Here is a 25,624-nt window from a genome sequence, read left to right on the forward strand (position 1 = left end):
CTCTGTAATTATCACTGAAAGATGTTTTTAAGACTACGTGAATCGGAGTGGAAGTTATCAGCTGGGCAGCAGGCGTATATTTTTGGGAATACATGGCTGGCCATCGCTCCCAATGGTAAATACACGAGCCAGATTTCTCCTTCCCATCTTGCTCTAAGCACTGCAGTCTTTTGCTGTTGCACCTTGACCAGCTCTGACATGCATCTCTTTAGCACGGCCGTGCGGTAGCTGAAGAGTTAAGGCACAAATAAAATCTCAAGTTCAGACTGTCAGCTTAGATAGTGCTTAGCAAGGGTCGAGGAGAAAAAAAGCCAGTTGTGATTTAGAAGAAAAACAGTGAGATTTGACCAATTCCATGGAATACCTTTCTTTGCCCCAGGGCAGGTGGAAGTGGTATATTAACCAAGGAATAGAGCAGAGGAGGAAAAAGGCCAAATCACATTTCTTTGAAACAAAGAGGCTTTTTACCAGGAACAAGCCTTGATAAAAATTACAGTGGCATCGCAAGTCATTTCAGCCGCTCAGCCTGGGGCTATATTAAAGCAGTGAGGAAATAAGGGATGCAGCAGCCCTGAAATACAAATACAGTAGTCCCGGGAGCGTTTTTAGTATAAATAATCCTTTTTAGAATAATGCAGTGGCTTTAAATAGGGCCAGGTGGTGGGTGCAGAACCCGGGGCTGCCTTGGGAGGGAGCAGGGCTTGGTGGGGCAGTGTGCTCTGTATGTGGGGGTGGGCTTAAAAATAATGATGCTAACGGATGGATCTGTCAGGCCGAGCCGTAAGAATACCTGGTGCGACTGGGAAGTTGGATGGCTTTAAAACTGCTGCAGAGTTCCCAGGAATTGGGTGAATTTCCATTGGAGATGGTGAAATTCCTATAGATGTATCAGCTGTTGCTTGACATGCTGAGCAGTTCCTTGGGCACGTCCTGTAACCCATCAGCAAATGCTCAGAAAGCCCAAATGCAGAGCAATATTTGTCACAGTGCCAGGGGGGAGTGCATGTGGTGTGATGTCCCATTGCCACCAGTGGAACTTCCCACCATTCCTGTGCTAAATTGTACAGATAAATGTTGGAGTCAGAATGGACTTTGCAGACAGATCTGGCAGACCTCTAGGTCAGACTTTGCTATGTTTTCTGCACCTGGGTACTTGAGCGAGCTGCAGGTTGGCCGGATGGTTTTGCCAGAGATTCAGTGTTGCAGTGTTTGTCCCTCCGAGGAGCTCATCACCAAGTTCTGATTACTGTAATGATGGAAAACCCACGGGCAATTCCTGCTCCTAAAAGCTATGGGGAAAGGACCACCTCTGTGCTCACCGGGCTCTGCAGAGGTGCCCAGAAGATGCTCAGGACATGTAGAAATGCCAAATATTTCTGGCTCTTGTGGTCTCAAGCCCACCACTGAGCTTTGAGAGAAGCTAAGGATGTGCAGGAGCACTGGAATAAAACCCCAAGCCTGGCAGGGGCTGACATTAAAACCCCACTGCATTCAATAGGCTTTGGAGGGGAATCCATAGAAAGCAAGAAAGTTGTTTCCAACTGATTTTTTTTACAAGAAACTTTTGCTCATCACCTCCTGCCTTACGTTTCCCATGGAGAAATGTGTCCCTGGATCTGCATCCCATAGGCAGGGACTCCGTGCAGTCTGACAGGCTTCCAGCCCTGAACAGTCCTTGAGGCAGCAGCAGGACCATGTCATCAAAGCACTATTTCTAATTAGGAAAAGCCGAGCATTGAGGAATGAGCTCAGGAGAAGCAGCTGAAGGTAGGGAGCTGCCAGCAGCGGGTTTTAGCCATGGGATGCTCCCATGGGATGCAGTCATGGGATGCTCCCATTTGGATGCAGTTGTGGGATGCTCACGGTGTGTCTGCCCTGTGAATCCCACACAGCTCAGGGAGGACCAATGTCAGCGATGCAGTGGAATTTATATTCTGCTGAGAGCTCTGGAGCTGAAAGGCTTCGGTTTTGTTTAACCAGCACAGGCATTATGCAGTGAATAATACATATAGTCTATATGGGAACTGGTCTGGTAGCAGGGTTGTGCATCTTCTGGTGTGCTGCTGCTCGAAATTAGAAGGAGGTGAGACAAAGACTTCCAAAGACTGGATTTTAAAAACTTTGCTGGGCTCATTCATTGGAACAACTCAACAAGTTTGGATAGGATTTTTTTTTTTATTAAAGTAGAAGTTGTAGGTGATGAAAAATAACCTGAGTACAAGGCCTGAAATATCGCTCTAGAGATTCAGCGTGTTTTTGCCTATCTGAATTCAATATATCCACATCTAAATAGCGTTATGAGTGCTGTGGGAAGCACTTTGCAGAGTGCAGTGTTGGTAAAAGCAGCCTGAGGCCATTTCTGGCTGTCTTTGCAGAGCTCTGCTGTTGCAGCATAGAACTGGTGAGCTTCACTGGAATGCTTTTGGCCGGGGATGGAAAACCCAACCGATGGCGTGGCATTGAAATGTGTGCCTCGGTGGCTCTGACAACAGAGCTCTGCTTTTGACACCCACCTCACGGCTCAGCCCTGCGTCCCGCATTGATTCACTGATTCCCTTTATTCCGCATAGTCTGCCGACACCGTCCCTTCCCTCCTGCCCCCCTCCCCTGCCCGGGGTGTGTTTGTCTGGCTCACGTTAGGAAATAGAAATTGTTATCGATTAATATTAATATTTAGCATGTTTGTGAAAATGTCTTTCCCCACCGCTATTAATCTGCGGTGTTAATAGTGCCGGGAGTCCTTTCTGGACCCGGGGGAACCCAGAGTGAGCGGAATGACAATGAGACGGTGACAACAGCCCAAAAGCTTTCACTTGGCAAAGATGTGAATTCCAATTGCAAGGTCTCCTTTTGGAGGCTTGCAAATGCTTTATTCCTGCTCTGTGGTTTGACGTCCAGGACTGAGAGAAATGCCCGGCTCCATTTGTTAGTTTTTGGAGAGCTGTTCTGGCTGCATTTATTTATTGATTCTAAATAGGTGCCGCTCCTCTCAGTGGGGAGATTATCTCGCCATGCTTTGAAACTTCAACTTTGCTGCATTTCCAACAGAAAGAATTTCTGCCGAACTGGAGCGCTTCCACACTTTTATAGGTTTAAAACAGGGCTACTTTGAAGCAAGAATCAGCAAAACTGCTGCAAAGCAATTAGGATTTTTCTTTCCGAATTGCCGTGTTGTCTTCTTTCACCTCTTCCTCTCCAGACTTTTGTTGTATTTCATTACTTCCATTTCACCAGTGGTTGGTACAAGTGTGTCACACAGCGTGCATTTGTTGCGACGCTTCGTTGGAGCTGTTGTGCTGTAAGCAGCTGAGGGACAGAAATCCCAAAGGCTCAGATTTTTCCAGTGGTTTTAATGAAGAGATAATAGAGCTTTTTTTGGCTTCCAAGCACCCACTGTGTGTCCTCCATCCAAGTACAGTTCAATTAGTTTTTCGCCATCTGAAGAGACGTCGTCTACGTTCAAGCGTAAAACAAAATATTGAACGCGGGGATCAGGTGAGGTGTAGTCATGGACAGCAGCATCCTCTTAAGAGTTTGATTCTCAAAGGACCTTGTGTGGGAATGCTTGTGATGCTCAAATTGACTTCTACTGGAAATATAATCCTGGCATTTAGTGGAGAGCAATTTGGACCCTTTCCCCGCTGCTTTTACTAGAGGCAAACACGTGTTAAGGAACACACTGAAATACTGTTTCAAGCCATATTCTCTATTTCTGCCAGCAGAAATCCCGTAATAAAAGAAAATGCTTATTTTTTTTTTTTAACCAAACGCACTGTAAATCTCTGCTACCTGTTCCTCTTGCAGCTGAGTCCCGCAGTGGCTGTTTTGTAGGATGGTTATTAAAAACCTTCCAATTAACTCTTCTGCTCTGTGCTCCTACACCTGTGACACGAGTTATCTTCTGCTTGTTTTGCATCAAATAACCCGACCTGCTTTGAGGGCTGCCATTACAATCAAGATTAAACAGACTCCCAAGTGTGAAACCTCACTATGGCTGAGTTTCCTCCCAGTGCTTTTCCTCCCCGTTCGTCCCGTCCCCTCCTGTCTCATCCCTCACTGTCTCCCTCCCTGAATAACTCTGCAGTTTGTGGTATTCTCCAGGACTAAATTGTTTTTTAATGCGTTCCACAGTGGTTCTGCATTAAATGGGGGAAGGCACGTGCATTATGTCCCGAAGCAGCAATGGCAGAGCCTGCAGGGGCTGAGCGATAAGCGGAGGCACCCACTGTGCAGTGACCACAGAGCTCCCACCCAGGAGATGTGTTTCCTCTGAAATTCCACTCGGGGAAGTGGGAAAACTTGCATCTCTTCCTGACTTCATTTCAATGGCGTAAATAAATAGGGAATTTTGTGAGCTGTGCATTGGGATCACGTCGTTGCTGTGGGTCAGGTCTGCGAGGTGCTGGTGCTGGATTGCAGCAGGAACTTGGCAGTCCTGCATGGAAGCGCTGTGGGATTAAGGCTCTGTTACCTATTTCCAGATGTCTCTTCACAAAATGAGCATCTCTCTTCTGCACCACTTGGGCACCACGGCACCTTGACCCAAGCAGCGTGCCTTTACTTCCTCTGTTGCCTTCCAGCTCAAACAGCTTATAAAGTTATGGGTTTTCAGGAAGGAATGGGAAATGTTTCTAAACGGTCGTTCAAAGAAAAATGTACGTTCCTCTCTGGGGCACCTGGAGCTGCGTGGAAAACCTTTTGCAGTGCTGCTCTACATGCCAAGGCCTGTGCAGACCCAGCCCATGTGAGGGGTGTGCGTGGGCACCTGGGCTGCTTGGCTCTGCACTGCTTGCAGCTGCAGGAGGACAGCCTGCATAGGGCAGCGCATGCTGGGTGCTGGCGCACAGAGCTGCCAAGTGCTCAGACCCACAGACAGCAGCCTTATCACCCAGTGCAGACGGATAACACGACGGTAGGGACGAGCTTTCCCATCTTCTATTGTATTTCAGCTGTGACCATCAGGTGGCAACCTGATCACTGCAATGGTTCGCTGCGCTGAGTCCCTGTCTGCTGGGTGCTGCTGGGTGCTGCTGGGTGCTGCTGGGTGCTCCCACCCCCAGCCCTGGGTGGTTACAGGTGGGCAGCACTGTGCTGAGAGGCAGCAAGCCCTGGCAGTGCTCAGCACATGATGCATAAGCGCAGATGTTTGCACTCCTGGCTGAACTGGGCTGTGATGCTGGCGATTCCTCCCAGCTCTACTGGGCTGCAAAGCAGTCCTAAAAATGTTTGGTGTTGTTTTTCCTGATGAAAGATGCCCAGTGTGCAGCAAATGGGTGCAGACCCTGCAGTCAGAAACGTGCACGGCCGTGTGTCCTGGAGGGGTGGCACATCCTGTGCCTTCTTGCTAACGTAGCCCTGCAGCTGGATTATTTGGAAGCAAAGCAGGAATGCAGCATGCACCTGTAATCTTTCTCCTTGTCATTTAGAGAATGACAGCTTCTGTGGTTGGGCTTTGTGTTGTTGTGTGTTTTTTTTTTAACATGTATGTTGCATTAATATAAAACCACTTCTCCAAGAGGGATCCTCTGACCTGGCAGTGCTGTGGACTTCAGCCCGCTGTTCTTTCACACACAAGTGCAAATGGGCAGCTTTTGTGAGCATCCCGTCCTGGAGCCGCCTGCCAAATTTCAGCCTGGAAAGTCACCGTGTGTCAGCCAACAGCACAATGCCATGGAGGATGACAAAAGTGTTATGGGCTCAGCCCTGCGTTCTCTTTGCTCTTAATATCCCCGTTGCTCTCGCTGGGAGTTCTGCCTGCAGAAGGAATGGAGCTCTGGGCCCGGGTTTGTGTTTGCTTCAAGGTCGGTGGAGCAGCTCGTGGTGTGCACTGCAGGTTTCCCAGCTGGGATGCTCTGGGAGTGAGCAAAGTCCTGACGCACCTCAGATAAATGGGCATTTCTGTAGCAGGATTGTATATTCTAAAAAAACAAACACCCCCCTCCCCCAAAAAACATCACCCTAAATCTGGCACATTGTTCCTTTTACCAACATTTCCTTTAACATTCAGTTTTTTCCTTTCATTCCAGCTGCTAAATAGATTATTCATGAGCTCTCTCGCCAATACTGAAGCAGCACCCGCATTGTTGCAGGACCCTCATTGGTGTCACACAGATTTTAAGCCTGTGCCCATATCTGATTATCTGTGGAAACAACCTTTCAATGGCTCTTTTTTACAGAGTAATTTCACTAGCGAGCTTTGAAGGACTAATTTTAGTTTCATGAACAATAACAATAAGGTCAAGTTGTATTTCTGTAGCACTTTTCACACGAGCAGACATTGCGCAGTGCTTGCCACTAGGAGAGGGGCAGATGTAGGACAGCACGCTTGTCACCATTAAGTGTCACACGAGTTGTGGGGAAACTCACTGCAACTGGAGATGGTTTCTGAGCTGCAAAATGCGTCCTGCCTGTATTTTAGCACTCGTGTTACAGCCAGAGCAGCGTGGAGGGGAGTGCTGGGGGGGGGACAGGTGGCCCTGAGTGCAAGCTGGAAGATGCTGCAGTGATTGCAGCACTGTGAGCAACGTGATGAGCAGAAATCCAGGAGGTTTCATAGCACAGAATTGGTGTGAGCAGATGGACTCCTCCCAGGTGCATCAGCTCTAATCAGAAGTAAACCCCAGCTGCTGAACCTGCCTGAGATTCCTGGAATAGCTGTGGCCCGGGGAGATGCGTGCACACATCTGTATGTTTTAGTGACACCTAGCTCACATCTGGGGAAGCTCTTTTGGAGCAGGTTCAGTGCTTCAGAGCTGAGCTTATGCAGTGAGTGCTACACGAGAGTGCTTCTCAGTGCCCCTTCTGAGACACGTGCCTTGAACTGAATCTCTCTGCCTTATTCCCAGCTATTATTCTAAGCATTTAAACACACCAGCGTGACAAAAAATAATCCAACTCACGGTATCCACAGGCTTCAACTGGGCAAAATTCCACCCTTCTCGCCTTGAGACGCATCCTTCCATCGTCCGACACAGCTGTGTGCATTGCTGAGCATCTGTCTGCATGTTGCTCAATGGGTGATGGTGGAACTTCTGCCAGGAGTTGTTTCACTCCCCAAATGGTCACGTTGCATTCAGTGAAGCTGCTTGGGGAGAAGGGGTCACGTTCCCAGTCCTGGGCCCTCTAAGGAGACTCAATTTAGTGAGTGAAAAGGCAGAAGGAAGAGATTACCTGCACTCAAGGACCTCTCCTGAAACACGGAGTGAGATCTGGGCTCAGCTTCAGAGTAAATTCAGATTTAATCAGAGCTGGCCTGATTATCCCATATCAGAATTAACGGTGCTCAGAAGTGAGGTGTCTTTATACTTGTGTCATTTGCAATTTTTCACAGGTCATGCTCCACTAAACCTAGTTTTGCTTTTCAACTCGGTTGGAATTCCTGTTTCTTAAGTGCAAAAGAGGCTAATCATAGAGGAGAAAATAATTTGACTTGCTAATACCAGGAGAGAAAACATTTACAGCAACCACAAGTATGTTCAGGATTATGGAGCACATAATACTTATGAAAGCGTGTTTCTGGTGACATGTTTGAGTAAGGAGGGTTGCACTTTCTAGCAGAGGAAATGTTTGTAGGCTGCAGCAGGCAGTCCTCTGTGCTCCAAGAAGGCCAGAGCAAGAAAAAAAAAAAGTTGGCAAATGAATCAAAATCCTCTTCTCTAGCGAAGCCTGCTGCTGGGCTGCTTAGGCACGAGCTCAGGAAAATCTTTATTAGGCATTAAAAGGAAAAAATTAAAAAAAAGAGGAGGAGATGCGCCCTGCATCCAGGAGGTGCCTTCTGAGGGTGCAGGAGATGCTGCTGCTGCGGTGGGCAGTGGGAGCTGGAGCTGTGCTGGGTGCTGCTGCCCCATGCACAGAGCTCAGCCATTAGCATGCACTGTGGGAGTCCCTCTCGATCCGCCGTGCCCACAATGGGGCGGTTGTTGGGCTTGTTATCATAGTGGGAGCTACAGCGCAATGAAAGCACAGTCATGCTGCCTCATGTTTAATTGAGAGATGGCAAATCTGTTCCCAAAATACTTCAGCTCCTTGTATTAGATGACAAATGTGTTTTTCTTTTCCCCTTCATCTGTTTCCCTCCCCTGCCCCCTTTTTTTTTTTTTCTTCTCGGGTGAAAAAAGCTCCGTTTCCGTTCCAGTTGAACGTTGTAGCCTCACAGTTGACTCCTCCTGGAAAAATCCCCAAACCTTATGACCCTCCGAGTCCACCATTTTCAATTTCACTCTTCCTATCCCTCATGTACTGGCCCTTTTTTTGGCTCTCTACACGCTGAGAACACCTCGCGTCTCTTGTTTCTCAGGGTCCTTCCATGCCTGTGCTGATGCTTGGCATCATTGCTGTCTCTGTCTAAGACCAGTTTTATTCCCAGAATCTGAAATGGAAATTTCAGCTGATTATTTGGTCAATGCTCATTGCCTCCTCAAAGCCTGCCTTTTTCCAAGGCAGTTCATTCATCCACCTTGGTTGCTTGCCACTGCTTTTGCACCGTTCACTCTATTAAATTTGATTCTGCATTTCAGTGCAGCTCTTCTAGGAGCTGTGCCTCGAGACTACCTTCTTAGAATAATATTTTGGTGCATAACTAACCACTGTTTGCAATACCTTGAGGTGCTTTCCCCTCCGGTAGACACAGTATCTTTTGTTTAGTATAGTAAAGTTGGGCACTAACAGACATAAATTTTTGCTCTGTGAACTCTGGAATTGGAAGGAAATAATAATGCATGCTGAGTTTCAATTAATGGTGAAGTGTATGCTATGAAGCTGATGCACTAGCTAATGAGAAGACCTGTATTTTTTATTAATTCAGCATTAATTTGCGGTTAATAACTATGGATTTCTTTTTATGTTGTAGCTGTAAGTAACTTTCAGTGCATGCAATCTGAATAGGAACTGTTTTTTCTTTATACAGCCATAATTTCTTAGCGACTGGCATGTTGTTTTTTTTTTACTTAGAAGGAAACTTCATTGATGATCCTTGTGCCCTGGGAAGCCAGAACTAAATATATATGCGCTAAATATAAAAGCACATACATCGTGTTTCAGACATAGGAAATATGGGATGTGAGCCCAGCTCTGCTCGCTGAAGTCCCACTTATGATGTTGAAGTCTCACACTGGGTGTGATAAGGATCTCCAAATCCCAAGGCCGTGTTTAGCACTGTGGTCTGAAGAGGTGAATGCATCCCTGGGATGAAGGCTGCTGGCTTCAGGAGCGTTCCTTTGGATACCTTCATGGGATAATCCTGGGATCCTATAGCTGGTTCTAACACGGGTAGTCCAGAAGAGCTGTTGAAAAACCACCAGTGATTCAGACAGGAGTCTTAAAAGGGCTGAAAATGCACGTGAGTGGAAGATATTCCATCCCGTGCAGCTTATTTGAGAGGTTAAGAGGTGACATCCTCAAAAACTGAGAAGGGAGAGATGTGGAGCTCAGAGGTAGGAAGGAGGCAGCGGGTCGTTCGCAGCCTAAAGGACAATATGGCCCCATGCCCAGTGCTCAGAGCACCTCCTGTTGCGTTGTCCTTCACTGCATCCTGGTAATCACTTGTTTTTGGAAAGTAATGGAAGAGGGGGGGATGGCTGAAGAATATTTGTAGCTCGTGCTGGTAGCATACCAGACAGTGGACGTGTGTGTTGTTGCAGGTTTAGTGGTGGAATTGACTTGTAATTCTCTGAAGCGTAATAATTTGTGCTCACTGACACAGTGCTCATTTCTTAATTGTTTGGGGAAAAATGGAAACGTGCAGCTCCATGCAGGGTGAAGGCTGTTCTCCTTTGGGTTTTCCTGCGTGGTTGTGCACCCCAAACACACACAAACACACACAGGCAGCTGCCCCTATTCCCTGCTGCAGTGGTTCCCAGTGCTGTGTTGGGCTCTGAGCTGTGGGGTTCCAGGATTGCCCCAAGGATGCTGAGCCCCACAGCTCTGGTGTTGCTTCTAAAGGATGTGGTTTCCAGTTCTGCTGGCAGTGCAGGTGGCTCCCACCCATATCTTGCCCACACTGTGGGACTGGAGCAAAGCTTAGGCACGAGCATCACCAATCCCAAGCATACAGAGTCTCTTTACATTTGATAAAGGAAGATGAAAGCTCTTCAGATGGCTTATGCTTTGTGGTTGTAGAAACCGAAGCCAGATTTTACCTTAATTACTCTTTTCCTTTCTTCTTCAAAATACACCGGCCCAGTTCAAACAAAAAGTGGTTGCAGAGAGCCTCGAGCACATCTCTTCTGTGTGTTCTTCCCTCTTTCTGTTACTGCGAGACACTGACACAGCTCGTGCTCCTTCCACCCCTAGCTGTCTCTGAGCACGGGGCAGCCAGTATGGATGTCCTCACCTCAGCCCCACCTCCGTTCTGCAGGACAGGATTGCCTTTTTTCCTGCCCCTACTATCCTTAACGTGTGTGAGCTAGGCTTTGTGAAACTTTGTCCCGAGAAGAGATTAATTGATGTTCACGTGGGTATTTCAGTGTGTTTTGTTCTGCTGTTTCCCCTTTTAGGTGACAGCGAGATTGTAAATAATATGTACGAGACCGACCCTGATCTCCTTGCTGGCGAAAGTGCAGAGGAGGAAACAGAGGACAGTATTATGTCCCCCATCCCTGTCGGACCTCCATCACCCTTTCCCACCAGCGAGGACTTCACTCCCAAGGAGGGCTCGCCCTATGAAGCTCCCGTCTACATTCCTGATGACATTCCAATCCCACCAGATTTTGAACTCAGAGAATCTTCGATTCCAGGGGCAGGGCTAGGGATTTGGGCCAAAAAGAAGATTGAAGTTGGGGAAAGATTTGGACCTTATATGACAGTACAAAGGAGCACATTAAAGGAAACAAACTTTGGATGGGAGGTAAGCGTGCCGAGTGTGGTAATCACATTCATTTGTCTTTGCAAACTGTTCATAAAAGCAAGTTGAGTCCCGGCCGACTGGGGACAGAGGTAGTGACTTTGCTAATGCCATATCCCCGAGGATTTTGTACCCAAGGTTCCATGCACTATTGAAAAAGCAGCAGAAATCCTTTCAGATGGCGACTGGGGCTACAAATGCTGCTCCAGCACCATTTTAGAAGGTTGCTTTCAAATGATGTTGGGTCACTCCTCAAAGTGCTTGTCATTTTCAGCTTGTGTTCAGGACTTGTCACAATGGGAGAAATATGATTAGTCGCGTCATGTTCTGTAGTTGGGTGTGTTACCTTTGACTTCCAGTCCGTGTTAGCTGTGCAGGCACTATTAACTGGTCATAGAAAATAACATGTACCCATTAACACCCTAGATGTTCTTGAGCTCTTGCTCTGCAGCAAAGATAAAGGAATGCAAAAGTCATTTTCCCCCTCAGAACTAAACAAAACTCACGTTCAGTGGGAAAAAACAGCGCTTTCCCCAAACTCCTGTGTCTTTCTCCCTGCTTTGGGGGGAGGCGCTAATCCTAAATTAAAGCAGGTTCTAAGCACAGCAGAACGTTATATGCAGGAATGGAGTTTTACCTCCCTTTCCTCGGCTGCTTTCTGGTGTGCAACCCTTACTGCTGGAGCACAGAGGTGGGATGGAAGCAAGAGATGCAGCCGTGGCCGTAAGCAGAATGTGCTGGCAGGAGCCACGGGTGCTTAGAAAACGAGGCCCCGGTTTGAAATGGTCTGATTGTATTTACACTGCTGGTTTTTGAAGTCTCAGCAAATGGGCCAACAGCGAAGTGCTGTGAAGCCCAAGGAGCTGTGTCCAGATGGTTTGGTTTACCTTCAAAACGTGGCGAAATTGCATGAAGAAGCGGGGTACGCTTGCCATGAAAACAAAGCTCAGCCCCATCTTGTCATTCTTCTGCAGTAGGAAATTCCTGAAGGGCTGAAATGGGAGTTTGGGTCGGTATTGGAGCTCAGTCCCCTTTTCTCTTTCCTAATACAGGGGATGCACAGCTGAGTTTCCATCCCCCACCTCTCCATATAGAGCTGCATTCCTCTGAGCTCGTCTTTGTGTTGCCTTCTTGTGAATTATCGTGGCAGAATACTTGCTCGGTATTGCCATGTCGCCTTCAGAATGTGTTTTTTGAAGGAAAAAATTGAACAAAATGTGCTGTTTATATGTAGTTGGCAATGGCTGGCGATGGGCAGCTCGGGGTCACCTGCTGACAGTGCAGTCTGCACTGGGGGAAAACACCATTCTGGTTCTCTGTAGGCTGCAGTGTGGAAGTTGCTCTTGCAAAAAGGTGGGAGCTGTGTTTTTCTGGACCTTAGCACTTACAGCTGACCTTACTTTTCATTTTAAATATGTTTTAAACGAAGGCTTGTGAGGTTATTTTTTTGCACCAGCTCCTATCCTCTGTGGCTGTTGGAAGTCAGGCCAAACTTGAGTAGTGCAGATCCTTTCTTTTGTGACCTTGGCGTAACTTTGTCCTTGTCTTTCACATTTCTGGTACAGGTTTGTATTTACATTCATGGTTTTGAGATCTGTTCCCTCTCTCCATTACGCACGGAGCGCCAGGCCTGGTACAAGCCGTATCCATTAACTTCGGTCTCCATTGACTTTGTGATAGTGTTTATTTTTGTGGTGTGCACGAGCAAACTTTCTTTCTCCATGGCCCCTCTCACGTTTCTGCGGCGCTTTTGTTCTCCTGTTGGACAGGAATGTTTCCTAGCTGAAAGGAAGGAATATTTGTCCTCCATCAGGTGTCCTCAAACACTGCTTTAACCCACCCCTACGCTTTTCCTTTGACCTTGCCTGTTCCTGCAGGTACTCTTGAAGCCTTTCACTTCCCAATATGTCTACAACAGCTCAGAAACTTGCAGTCACTCCAACCCTTCCCATTTCCCTTGAGAAAAATGCAGGGGTGCCTTTGTGCTGAGCAGGAATCCCTGGGATAAACTCTGCCTCTGCCTGCGTGTTGGCACCGAGCTGTGTCCTCAGTAGGAACAGCCATAGAGCGATGTCCTCAGCAGCTTTCCTCGTGCTGAGCATCCGTGCCATGAAAACACTTCTGTCCTTTGTCAGTAAAGTTGAGTAGGCAGAGGAAAAGGGAGAAATTTCCCCTCCCTCTGAGCCACGTTCATCAGACTTCTGCCCGCTTTCCTACAGCCTCTGCCTGTTGTTTCCTGCAGCGGCGATGAGCCTCGCAGGTCCAGTGTTGTTGTGCCCCAAGAGGAATCTGCCTTTTGCAATTTGACATTCATTCGTTGACAGCGCGTCTCTGTAACTTGTGGTTTGGACTCACAATGGCTCGAAATCAAATGCTTTCATTAGGCTTTGATAATGAATCAGTGCTGGCTAATGGGCGCGTTACGTCGGAATTGTCAGTTCTATCAGTTACATCAGTCATTTTTATTTTTGGAAGGATAATTGTTCTTTACACCCCAACTACCACTCATTGATAAGTCCTCATTGAATTGCCTGCTGTTTATACTCTGGGTAATGCTCCCGTCCAACCCACAGTCCTAAAACCTGGGTGTTTTGGGGGGTCTGTTTTTAATGATCAGCAGTTTCTTACTTTTAATAGCGTTTCTGCCTTTTGCCCAAAGAGTTCTTGCCCTTCATCCAGCAGATCTGCTGTCAGACCAACTCACCTGCATGTCCCTGGCACTGCTAATAGCAAGGAATGCTGTTTGCTTGTGGGCAGCATCAGCACCATGTCAGGGTCCTGGGAAGCTGCAGCTGGTGCTGCTGCATGGGAGGCATTGCTGGGCCCTGGCAGGCACACATCTGCCCTCTGAGCACTTTTATTTTTTTCTGATGTCATTAATAATAATAAAAATAATTGATTTTGGACATCTAGAAGATCTGCTGAAGGGCTTTGGTTTGCAATTGATCTCTGCTCTACCATGAACACTGCAGAAATAGCTTCTCTTTTCCAGCCGGCAGGACTGGGGTTGTGAAAATGAAACTGAAACAGAACAGAAAGCTGCATTTCTTCCAAGTCATTGGGAAGCACAAGCTGCTGTCTGCAAACAGAGCTCTGCTCTTCTTCAGCCCAACTGCCTGATCCTGACCCAGCTCTGATGTCAAACATCTCCTTCCAGGAGGCAAAGAATCTTAGAATCATAGAACCATCAAGGCTGGAAAGGACCTACAGGAATGCTGTTTGCTGCAACTGTCAGCTTACTTGTTTCCACTAACAGCCTGAAAATTCACAGGGCACAGAAAGCCACCTTGAGAAAAAGAGATGGGATTTTTTCCCCCATCCTTTTGGGTGCCTTTGATTTTAAGCAGACAGGAGCGAGTGGGTTAAGGCTGGGTGATAATACACTGTTGTTGTGAATTCCTTTGTTTTAATGCTCATTTTAAGAAACTATTTGCTGAAACAGAACGCTGAAGTTCTGACTCATAAAGACAAGGTAGGCTTTTATTTTTTAACACATGCAAAATAAGTGCTTTCCTTTCCACCAGGGCAAAGATAGAAACTGTCCCATGAAAGAGGAATAGCTGTGCAAAAAATAAGAGCTGGCAGCTGAAGATGCAGCATTCTTGGCTTCACATCTGGGCCAGTGGAAAACTGCTGTTTTTTGAGCATGCTTTCTGGTGTCAGCGATTTGCAGGAGTTCAACCTCCTTGTTCCCACCAAACAGAGTGCTTAAACGTTGCTGGGTTTGTTTGTTTTTAGAAGTGCTCATAAATGCCAAGGAAATTTGGCTTTACAGGACTGGCATTGATCGCCGAGAGGAGAATTGTGCTGCATCTCCTCAGCTCTTAGAAATATTAGGATAGGAAGGGGACTGTAAGCATTCTTTAGATGTGATGGCTGTGTCATGCTTCCCATTAGCAGAACACGCTGCCCAAATTCACTTTAAATGCCGATACAGTTTGTTAAAGAAAGCGTGTCCTTGTCTGTCCTGCTTTGAAACAAGATACAGGGCTTTAAATGAGCAGAGAAATCTCAGGACCTCTCTGCGCTCATCCCTTGCTCCTGTTCTTTAACTCGCAGGCTGGAAGGATGTGATGACATTTCCTTGTAACTATTCCTCACGCGTCTTCTGATTCATTCATCTTCTCCAGCCTCTGCCTTTCCCTTTGGCTTGGGGAGAGCATAACAGCCCCTGTGGCTCAGGGAAGGGCTGAGGGATGGCTGCTCTCACTGCCACATCTCATCTCCTGCGGGGAGCAGTGCTGGAGGGCGGTGTGCTGGCCATGCCATAGGTGGGGCATGTTACACACACAAAGTCTGTCCCATCAAAGGTCACTTCACCGTTTTTCCAAGGTCTGTTTGGCTAGAATAATTCTGAAAAAGCAGGAGTCTATGGGTTCATATGGAATAGAGAACACACGAGCACACTGGGACTTCCCAGATGTGCTGGTACAGCCCAGATGTGCTGGTACAGCTGTCCAGCCATCCTTGGTACTCTGTACTTAGAACCCATTGGTGCATTATAAGACTATGTAAGCTATGGCTTTAGGCTGGAGCCTAAAGGAAGGAGCTGCTCAGTGTACCGAGGGCAGATCCCACTCCCTACAGATAAATCTGGAGGGTGGGGAGCGTTTGTATCAGTTGTAATGGTGAATAAAAATTAAAAGTGCATCCACTGATACCCGAAGTGATAGGAGTGAAATGTGTAACCTTCTCCTACGTTTCAGCAGATGCCTCGATGTGAGGGTTAAAAGAGTAAGTCTTTTTTAGGCCCGGGAATGCCGAGATGTCTTGCTCTATCTTAGGCACTCCTCTCAAACATGGGTATATAAGGAATTAGGGAAAAAACAAGAAGAGACAGGGAAAGGGAATGACTAAGAATACCTCCAGATATTTCTCCTTTATTTCCATAAGGGGTAATAACTCATGAGCAATCCGGCAGAGGGCACTTTCTTTAAATAGAACGTTCTGATTCACAAGCAGAAAAAGGAAATAAATATTTTCTTTTCGACTTCGAGACACATCCATGAATACCAGCTTCTGAAATGGTATTTTATCATCCATACTTAAAAAAGAAAAAAAAAAAAAAGGAAAGAAAATCCCATGAATAACTCAATGTATGCCACAGGATTTGAGAAAGAGCCCTTTCTCGTTGTCAAAAGACTTGCAGAATACAGGGAACTATTTCTTCCTCTGGAATGTTAACCTTCATAGAAATCCAGCCTTTATTTTGGCCTCTCCCAGAAGTGCAGGGCTGATGGGGCGTTGGGACACAGGAGGCTGCTGTAAGGGAAATGATCAATAAGATAGAATTAAACCTTCAATATGTGTGGGACGTGAAAGGAGGCATCATTCGCGGACCATTTCAGCTGCACTTTCAGAAGGTGGAAGCAGTGCAAAGCAATTTGCTCTGTAGTTGCTGGCTGCTCCTGCATGGTCACCAGGACGTGCCTGGGGGTGCAGGTGGGCAGCACACGTTTAGAGGATGGGAGCCCATGTTCTGTAGGGAACCCGCAGGCTGTCTGGTAAGGATTTCACATGTTGATTCAGTTGTTCTCCAGGGAAAGGCTCTCCTTCAGCTCTGAGGTCCAGTATCCGTTGTGTTAAGGCACCAGAGCAAGCTGCTGCTTGGCTTTGAGTCACGGCTTGAATGCTCAGGGCTGTGCTTGGGCTCTGAGGTTTGGGACATCAGCAGAGCTTTCAGTGAACCTCACTTGAGTTCCTGGTTAGTCCTGAAGTCTGATGGCTTTAAGTGAAATTGCTTTACCTCAATCTGTGCAGTGCAAGGAGGAAAGGAACAACGGGAGATTTTCCAGAGTAAAACATTAATTGCTTTTATAGAAAGGGGAAATCACGTTCTCTGCATAATTTGGCACTGTCCTTCTCTTCCCATAGCAAACAGGGAGCAGCCCCACAGATCTGCAGAACTGCTAAATATAGTGACTCTTACTCTGTGGGATTTTAGCACTTCTCACATTTTGGCACTTTGGTTGCTTCTTATTTGGCTCCAGAAACGCAAAAGGATTTATGTTGTTGTACATAGAGACGAAAATGAGAAGTTGGGTCTATTGCTCTTTCTTAAGTAGTAGCACATAGTCGGGTCTTTGTTCCTCACCTGTTAACATGTCAGCTAATTATTCATCCTTTCCACTTTTTGTTTATTTCATCAGTGCGAAGTGCTGGGACCTCTACAAAATGAGACAGCCCTTGTACTGAACATTCGCAGCTTTGAAAAACACGGGCTGTTTGTGCAGGGAAGGCGTGAAGCTCATTCTGAGTCCCATTTAGGAACAGTGAGTGGAAGGAATACGTCTGCAGGAGGAGGTCTGGTGGCAGACGAGGAGGGATTGGTTGGAGCAGAAGGAACATTTCTGGGCATCGGGGTGTTGCTGGCAGTTTTACTCCTGATTTGGGTGCTCTGTTTTCAAGTCGTGGCTGAGGCCAGCGTTGTGAGCACCCGCCTGTGCAGCTCTCACATTTCCTGGCTCTCACTGTCCCCTCTGAAGGCAAACAGATAACGAGATGCTTTGAGGCACAGGGCTGAGTGCAAGCTGCTCACCTTAACCGGGTTCCAGCCTGGTGACAGTGCGCTGCGACCATTTAATGTGTTTGCACTGATCAGAGACATGCACATTCAAGTGGGCCGGGTAAATAAAGGAGAGGCATCTCTGCGGCGAGGCAAGTCCATGTGTGTACACACGGGGCTGGGAGGCCCCGTCGGAACTTGCCATCACTTATCCTCTGTCTCAGAAATGCACAAAACGTGCTTAAAAAAAGGAAAGTGCTTTCCAGCAAGGAGCGTTCCCTGCAGCAGATGCCCTGCTCGCGCACACGCTCCAGCAAGGCTTTTTTAGGCTGCTCTTGGCAGCCTTTCCTTCCTAATGAAGGAAATCTCCTGTTGCTGCTGGGATGGGGTGATGTGTAATCAATGATGCAGCGGTTCGGAAGCTCTGTTTCCTAAGAAATACCTTTGTTCGAAGCGTTTTGTAGCCCCCCCTGCGATGGGAGCTCAGCCCCTCGTGCCCGTGTTTGCTCCGGGGTGCTTTGCTCAGCACAGAAGTGGCATTTTGTCCCTTTTGATCTGATTACCAGCAGTATGTTTCCTCACTTTCAGATAATGCCCGGGCAAGTCGTCGCTTTAATTGTACATCTCATTGTGCCATCCCTGTTCAATCATGTTCAAAAATACCTACATTTCACCCTTGTCCCCCACCTCCCTTTTCCCATTTAGATCTCACTGAAGTCCATTCTCCCTTATCAGCACAGTAATTTCATGAGCAGAGCTAGGATTTCTGCCGTTTAGGCCCCGGCCATTGTCTGTCGCAGCTGCAGTCAAGATAAACCCTCACCCAGAACAAAGTTGGAATGACCTTTTACAAGCAGAATCTGCCTTGTTTCCCTCCAGACTAATTTATCAGCCTTCATTTCAGCCCAGTCTCTCAGCAGAGGCCTGAAAGAACATTACAGAGAGCATGAATGAACAGGGGGATTAAGATGCTTGGCTAGTCCCTCTTTTTCATCAGACACCTTCTGGATTTACTGAGATGTAAGCTGTAAATGACCGTAAGTGGTGAACTGCCTTAAACTTGCAGGAAGGGAAAGGGAAGGGGCGGGGGGGTCGGGGGGAATCACCAAAGCCAAATGTTTGGGAAAGAAGAGGTTTGTGGGGACCCGGATAAAGCCCTGTGCTGGGTCTGGCACACATTGCGCTGCCGGGGCCCCGGGGTCAGCGCTGCATCCCGGGCAGAGCAGCCAGAAAGGTGTCTGGTGAATTTAAATCGAGCGGTGTGTTGACTTAAAGCAAACACGGACAACTGGATGGCACGTCTGTCTGGACTGAAAGTCTTTTTTTTGTGCAGCAAAGCAGCAAAAATGTCAGCGGGAGCGTGACTTCAGTGCTGTGAGAACAGGTCTTTTTAAGGTGAACTTGGCCAACGTGAAATAGCAGAGCCACTTGGAGCTGACAGCTCCATAATCCGAGGGGCTTGCAGTGAGGAGGGGAACCAATAGCAGAGCCCTTAATGAGGGGAGCTGTCGGCACGGCTGTGTGCACAGAGCTGCTGCTCTGGAATGGGGTAACGCTGCCCCTTGTGCCACGGGGCTGCAGATTCCTTCAGTTCTCCCACCTTTTGGTTTTCTTCATCTTTCATTTGACGAAGCAAAGGGTCGATGAACAACTTGGGAGCGTTGCTGCTGAAGCACAAGCTGAGGGGAGGCAAAAATCCTCATCTATAGAACTTGAATCGTGGTGGTGGATTACTTTAGGGGAGGTGAGCTGAAAGCTTTTGCAAGGGAAGAATTAAACGCAGCTCTGCTGGCTCAGCCTCTGGGAACAGTGGTGGTGGTGGTGATTTTTCCTGCATTATTGCACGGGGATCTTGTGCAGCCAGCCCTGGGCAGAGCGTGAGCTGCGTGCTGGCAGCAATGACCACGTGCAGAAATGCAGGGAGGTTTGGCACTTCTGGAATGTAATTTGGCTTCTGGTATAGCTGAAGTTGTGGTGGAGAAGAGGGAGGGGGCAGAGGATGGAAGTGCAGGGATGTGGATCAGGGAAATGAGCAGAGGGGCAAAACCATTTCATCGTCCCTGGAGGTGTTCTGGAAAAGGGTAGACGTGGCACTGAGGGGCACGGTTGGTGGGCATGGTGGGTTGGGCTTAATGATTTTTCAACCTTAATGATTCTATGGTTCTATCCTGAAGAAACTGCTCGTAGCAAGTGGTGAACAGCAGCCATATGATGCTTGGAAGCTGGATTCAGTTGGTGTGAGGTGATGAGGAGCCCCACTCGTGTGCTGGGCGAGCGTGGCTGCGAGACCTCCCTATCTTCTGTAACCTTATCTACCAATAAATCCCAGCACAGCAGTTGGCATTTCCCTTTCAGAGCAATAAAAGCTCTTGAAATGCAGAGTCTGGTGGTTGTAACAAAAAAAAAAAAAAAAAAAAAAAGACTTCTTATAAACCTTTGGAAGACTTCTGATTGGGCATTTGACTGAAAGTCCAGGCTTCTTTGCATCTTCTGTGTTGCTTTTCCATAACGTGGTTCTGCTTTTGCAGTCTTTCAGCTACTGCTATGGAAGTTGCAGTTGAGTTGATGCCATCTTTTCTGCATGCGGCAGCGGTGGTGTTTAATCTCATATTGAAAGAGGTTAATAATGCAAAAGCACTGCTGTTGAGATGACACCCAGCTCTGTGTTTTGTAAGGGCAAAACGTGTGTGTGATGTGTATCAGTAAACACACGTTTAAATTTACTGCTCACTATGAACTGTAGTTGGCAAGAGTAGGAATACAGCGAATTCAGAATGTGACTGATAAAATACTGATACTGTATCTTTTAATTTATTACCTGCATTACCCACACACTCTGTTTTCCACTCTGTTCTCTCTCCTTCACGAGTTGTGTTTTCACTAGACTGGCATTTTCCTACTCTGATGAATTAACTGTCAATTGAAGTTAGTGAGATAAATCAAAACAAATGGACACCCTGCTCCATATTGACTTTCTCACTGCCTGATTCTGAAAACCACTTTGAGCACTTTGCTGCTATTATGCTCGCTTGGTTCTAAGCAAATGGACAAGAAGGAAGGAACTGGGGGAGGTGGGTGTTTAACAGCCATCAGTTACATTCTCCCCATCTCTGCCTCATCTGGGATCTTGTCAGCAGTGAGATCTGCAGCATTTACCTAGAAAGAAGACACTTGGCATGGCATAAGAAAATAAAATGCTAAGCAGCTTTCAGGAAGCATGCTGCATTGAAGTCTGGGTCTTTTCAAGCGTGCTCTTAATCTGCTGGAAGAGTGTCCTGGGGATAACTGCAGCAGTGCCCAGAGGAGAACCTTCTGGTCAGATCCAGCCCTGGCTGTGTGCAGGACAGCCCCAAGCAGAGCCACATCTCTGGCCTGAATCCACGTGAGGTTTGCTAGCAGCTGTGTGGGACTTTTCTGTCTATAATTACATCGTTAGGGGATAAGGGACTTCAAGGTGTCAAAGCCTTGTATCTCAAGATAGAATCAGTGCTGGCCTGGTTTACTGCTTGTGCGGGCAGATGAGCGCTGAGCAGCATCTGATGGCTGGGGGCATCAGTGTCCCTAATTAACAAACACTTTGCTGAAGTGATGAATGAAGTCGGTCTGAGATGCACAAGTCCGAGTGGTGGCGGACATGGTGGAAGCCCGCGGATGAAGAACAGGCAGTGCTTGGGTACAGGAATTCCTCCTCATCCTCAGCCTTGGTGCCGTGTGATGGAAAGTGATGGATGTTGGATTGTTTCTAAGCACAAGAACAGCAAACCCATCGGCGTGTCTCGAGCAAAGCTGCATGTATCAAATGCCAGCCGTACCTCTGGCTGACCTTGGTTACTCCGCATGGTTTCAGCCAGAAGAACAAGCATATTCCTGTCATACAGCAAATGTTGAAATTCCTTTGTTATTTGTTTACTTGTATCTTAAACATCTGCGCCTTCATGCTTGGCTTTGCAATGCATTCTTGATGAAGCCGATGATTTTTCCGCAGCCATCCCCTGGTTGTGTGCTGTGCCTTCCTCTGCGTCCAGCGCAGTTTTGCAAACAAATCTTAACACCTTCTCACCTGGAAGGGACCTGGTCAACTTTCATTCAAGAAGTAAAAGGTTAAAAAGAAACGTACGTGCGGAGGAATGGATGGTGGAAAGGGGTAAAGCCTCTCAGCAGTAGGTTAATTGGAGAGTGGAATACCAGTGTAGATGGGAGCACATAGTTTCCTTGGACAATGTGCTAAAGAACTGGGAGCTGGGAAGGACCAGCTGGGATTGTTAGTGAATTAGCTGAAGTCAGAAACCGCTGAATGGAGCAAAGAAGTAAAGGGGAAATGAAGGTTAGGGTATAATTCAGTCTAAATTAGGTGGGCCATTCACAATGCATAAAAGGGCTCTGAGCTTCCTTTCTTGGGGAAAATGGGTAGGAAAGCTCACTTTTATTTGGATGCGGGCTGAGTGGTTGATTTTAAGAATGTGCATACCTAGAGCCTACTTTTTGGAAGTGCATTATCCCACATGAGTCTGGAGGAAGCTTTGAAAATGCCATGAGCCTGAAAGACAACGGATTTAATAAGGCAGAATCACAACCGTTGCGCTGCAGAAGCTGCGTCACTTTAATCTGTTATGAACTGAAACAAATTCTCTTCGCTTATTCAGTCTTTGCTTGCTCGTTTTGAATGGTGAAAACTCTGTGTCTGATCCCCTGGTGCCCGAAATCCCCTCTGGCTTTGGCCCATCTCTCCCTGTTGTTTTGGAAGGAATTGTAACGTTGGTGTACTTGCAATAATTTCTAAGTTTTGTTTCCAGAAGGGTTTGCCATGGGAGGGGATGTTGCAGTCAGAGCAAACGTGCTTGGAGAGAACGGGTTTGTTCAACCTTAAATCATGAAAAGCAGCATTTGTGGGAGGGGAGAGGGAAGATGGGCAGGAGAAAGGAGATGTAAACTGCATTTTTTGTAGCTGGCTTGCTTTATTTATTTATTTGGACTCAGGAGGGTCTTGAATGAGCCTTGCAAAGCCAGCCTTCCAGTCGTGCTGGAGGGGAAAGCAAAGGACCAGTCCTTTGTTTTGCTTGTACACTCATGTGTGCGTCCCACAGCACCTTCCCAAGTATTGCAGTTGTCAGATGTTACACTTCCACACCGCGTGCAGCTTTGTGCTCTGTGTGTGTGGCACTGAGAGCAGGCAGAGCCAGCTGGCTCAGGTGCTTTGGAGCCACAGGGCAGGAAGCAAAGCTCGGCCTTTCCAGTGCGATGGGAAGAGCTGTGCTGCATCCCCACTGGTGCTGCGGCGCTGGATTTCTATGGAGATGTTCAAACTTGCTCACCCTCAGTCTGCCTGTTCCTTCCACTGTCTGTTTGATGACACAAATTCACCTCTATTCAACTTAACAAATATTTGAAGCTTCCTCGGAGTACAGTCCAGCTCTGACCTGCGTGTTGTCTATGGGCACAAAGTGATGGCAGCACCCATCGCAGTGACGTGGTCTCTGGCTGTGCAAGGCATGCCAAAGCCACCCCTGGGTGATGCTGGCTGTTCTGTGCCATATGAACCTGCCTGCAGGCATGTTATGTTGGAGCCCTAATTAAATAGCCCATCCGATTGGTGCTACTGTGGTCTGTTTGAAAGAGGTTGGGAGGGATGTGTTACTTGGCTGTGATCAACCCCAGTGCTGGGCTGCTGGGACTGGTTCCATGTGCTGTTACTGGTTACCTGCACGGCCCAGCTCACTTCTGCATTCCCTCTAAAGGCTTATGTCAAGCTCAGTCAATTTAAATGAGATTCAGGGCCGGAACGGCAATAAGTGTTCAATCAAAGTATTTGATAAATCACTTAAACAATCTTGCAGATTGCAAATTCTGTAAATGCAAGTTCTGCACTTATTCAAAGCTAGTGGATGTGACAAGACTAAGAGACAGCAAAGTCAAAACAGCGGGGAGAAAAACTCGGATTGTTTGATGAGATTAAAATGCCAGCGATTCAAGTGGCAGGCAGGTAGGGCTGAGCTGCTCGTGGGGCTTTCCAGCCAACACTTGAGCATTTACAAGGAGAATATACAGATGGGATAAAGAAGAGAAGGCTGATTTGATGATTGCAGCATAATTTTACCTTTACTTCAGGGTATGTGTGTTTTCCTTAATATCTTGAATGGCATAATTTAGACGGTCAGGAAAGTTTTCTCCCTTATTAAATGGAATGACAAGTGACCGTAGGAGTGGGAGAGGGGAAATCTCAACAAACCCCAGACGCTTTGAATGCTGAGCAATTACTCCCAGGTAAGCTGGGCTGCAGCTGAGCTTCCTCAGGGGGCATTTACTGCGAGAAGTGCCTCCTCCTGAAGGGTGAAAGCAAAGTGCTGAATGCAGCTCTTTGATGCGACTTTAAAGTGCTTGGTGACCCAATGCAGACAGGAATACGGCGAACGGTGTGTTTAATGATTTTTTTTTTTTTTTTTTGTCTACAGTTTTGATTCTCTCAAAGAAGTATGGAAGAAATTAAAGCAAATCAAAGCTTGCTGAGCAGCTTCTAGAATGAAATCTTGTGCTTTCTTCTTTAACCTTTCTCCTTCTTATTACTGAAGGAAGGTTACCAAATTACAACAGAGGGGAATGCACATGTTGCAAGTGCTGACACAAAGGGGAGAAGCAAGGTTGGAAATCAGGGCTTTCATGGTCACCAGGAGGAAAACTGCATCCCTGCCTATAGCAGGGGGCTTGGAACGAGGTGATCTTAGAGCTCCCTTCCAACCCAAACCATTCTATGGCTCTGTAATTCTATGCTTTTAGGTTGTGGCCAGCGCTGATGTTCAGCATTTTGTTTTCATCTTTCATCTGGTTTGGGGTGGGGTTCGACGTTCCCTTATCTCTGTCCTTGTTTGTAGTACTGTAGGTATTATTAAGACCCTGGTCCTAAACTTGTGTGTGCTTCCTCTACACATCCGGAATCAGAGTTTGGTGACTTGCTGTGAAGGTTGCATTGGGATCCAGGTGACCTGGAGTCGCCATCGTTCTTTCTCCGATAACATACATACGTTTTGCACATCATCACTGATGGAAATCAGCAGCCACTCGTACAGCACTGTGTGTTCCATACAAGGTAGAGCTCCCTTCAGTCCTGCCCTGCTGCCAGTGCCTCCTTTGCTGTGTGTCTGCAGCTCTGTCTCGTGGACGGGGAGAGGTGAAGGCTGTGTGTGCGCAGGCGTGTGTGTGCGTGCGTCTGTTGTTTCTTTCTTCTTGAAATGCTTCACCACAGTAGGCAAAATGGATGAAACACAGAAAAAGAGAGACAATAAATAGTTTCCTAACCTGGCTTGGATAATAGAGAAAGTTCGTTAGATTTATTAATCCTCATTTTCCTTTGGACTGTCAGGCTTAGAGTGACAGTAAAAAAGCTTGTGACGACTTTGGCTAATTTGCACTCCATTCACTTTCTCATGAAAACCCATCAGGATGACTGAAGAACTGCTCTGCAATTGACCTTATTCAATGGCAGAGTGATATACTGGGAAACAGGCCAGTTTTTACAATGCCGAAAAGAGCAAATTGGACGGAATCTTTGTTCCTCTCTTTTTTCCCCTTTCCTTTTTATGCCAGTCTTGCTCTAGTTAAGCTCTCTCATTTGTTCCAGCAGTAGCTCCAGGGCTCGGGTCACCCTCTGTGGCTGCCATCGCAGGTGATCGCTGGGCTGCCGGCCTGAGCGTGGGGTGGGGGCACATTGGAAGCCCCACAGCGAGGTGCCCAGAAGGGGCTGCTGCCCAGGAGCTGCACTGGGGCTGTATGGGGGAGGTGGGGGGGCTGCGGGGTCTCGGCGGGGAGGGGGAGGGAGGGCTTTCCTTGTGCATCTGAGAAACTTTGTGCTCCTCTGTGTGCACTCCACATCTGCCATTGTCCTCAAAGGGATGCTGAGGTGCTTCAAGTGGGTAGAATTTGTCTGGTGTGTAGGAGAATGGCAAAGCAATTTGAGCCTGAGACATGAGGACTTGGGCTGCTGCTGTCTGGGGGGGGTGTTAGGGTTTGGGTTAGGGTTAGGGTTAGGGTTAGGGTTAGGACATCCTCCATCCACGTCCCATTTATATTGATGAAATTACTGAAAATGCACCTTTGTTTCTGGATTGTATCAGAAGTGGTTCTTAAAAAGATTTCTGGCTGGTCAGCTATTGCCATCAAGGTATTGAATAGCAATAAGTCCAAGATGTTCTGTAGGTCCTGTGCCACTGGTGCTGTGTGTCACCCTTGGGGCAGCAGCTTCCCCTGGGGTGGCTGATGTGCTCCCATAGGAACAGCCTGCTGGTCAG

At 47.3% G+C, this 25,624-nt stretch overlaps 1 protein-coding gene across 6 annotated transcripts in view; it reads left to right on the forward strand.

The window, feature by feature from the left end:
- Window positions 1-25,624, forward strand: part of PRDM16 (PR/SET domain 16) — a 324,486-nt gene that overhangs the window by 194,131 nt on the left and 104,731 nt on the right. For all 6 annotated transcript variants that reach the window (XM_090123147.1, XM_031613660.2, XM_031613664.2 and 3 more), the window contains one exon: window positions 10,494-10,843. In XM_090123147.1, coding sequence (XP_089979273.1) covers window positions 10,494-10,843 — 350 coding nt within the window. The remainder of the gene's footprint in view (window positions 1-10,493; window positions 10,844-25,624) is intronic.

Source organism: Phasianus colchicus, chromosome 22, assembly GCF_987193195.1.
Source record: "Phasianus colchicus chromosome 22, bPhaCol1.hap1.1, whole genome shotgun sequence".
NCBI classification, from domain to species: domain Eukaryota; kingdom Metazoa; phylum Chordata; class Aves; order Galliformes; family Phasianidae; genus Phasianus; species Phasianus colchicus.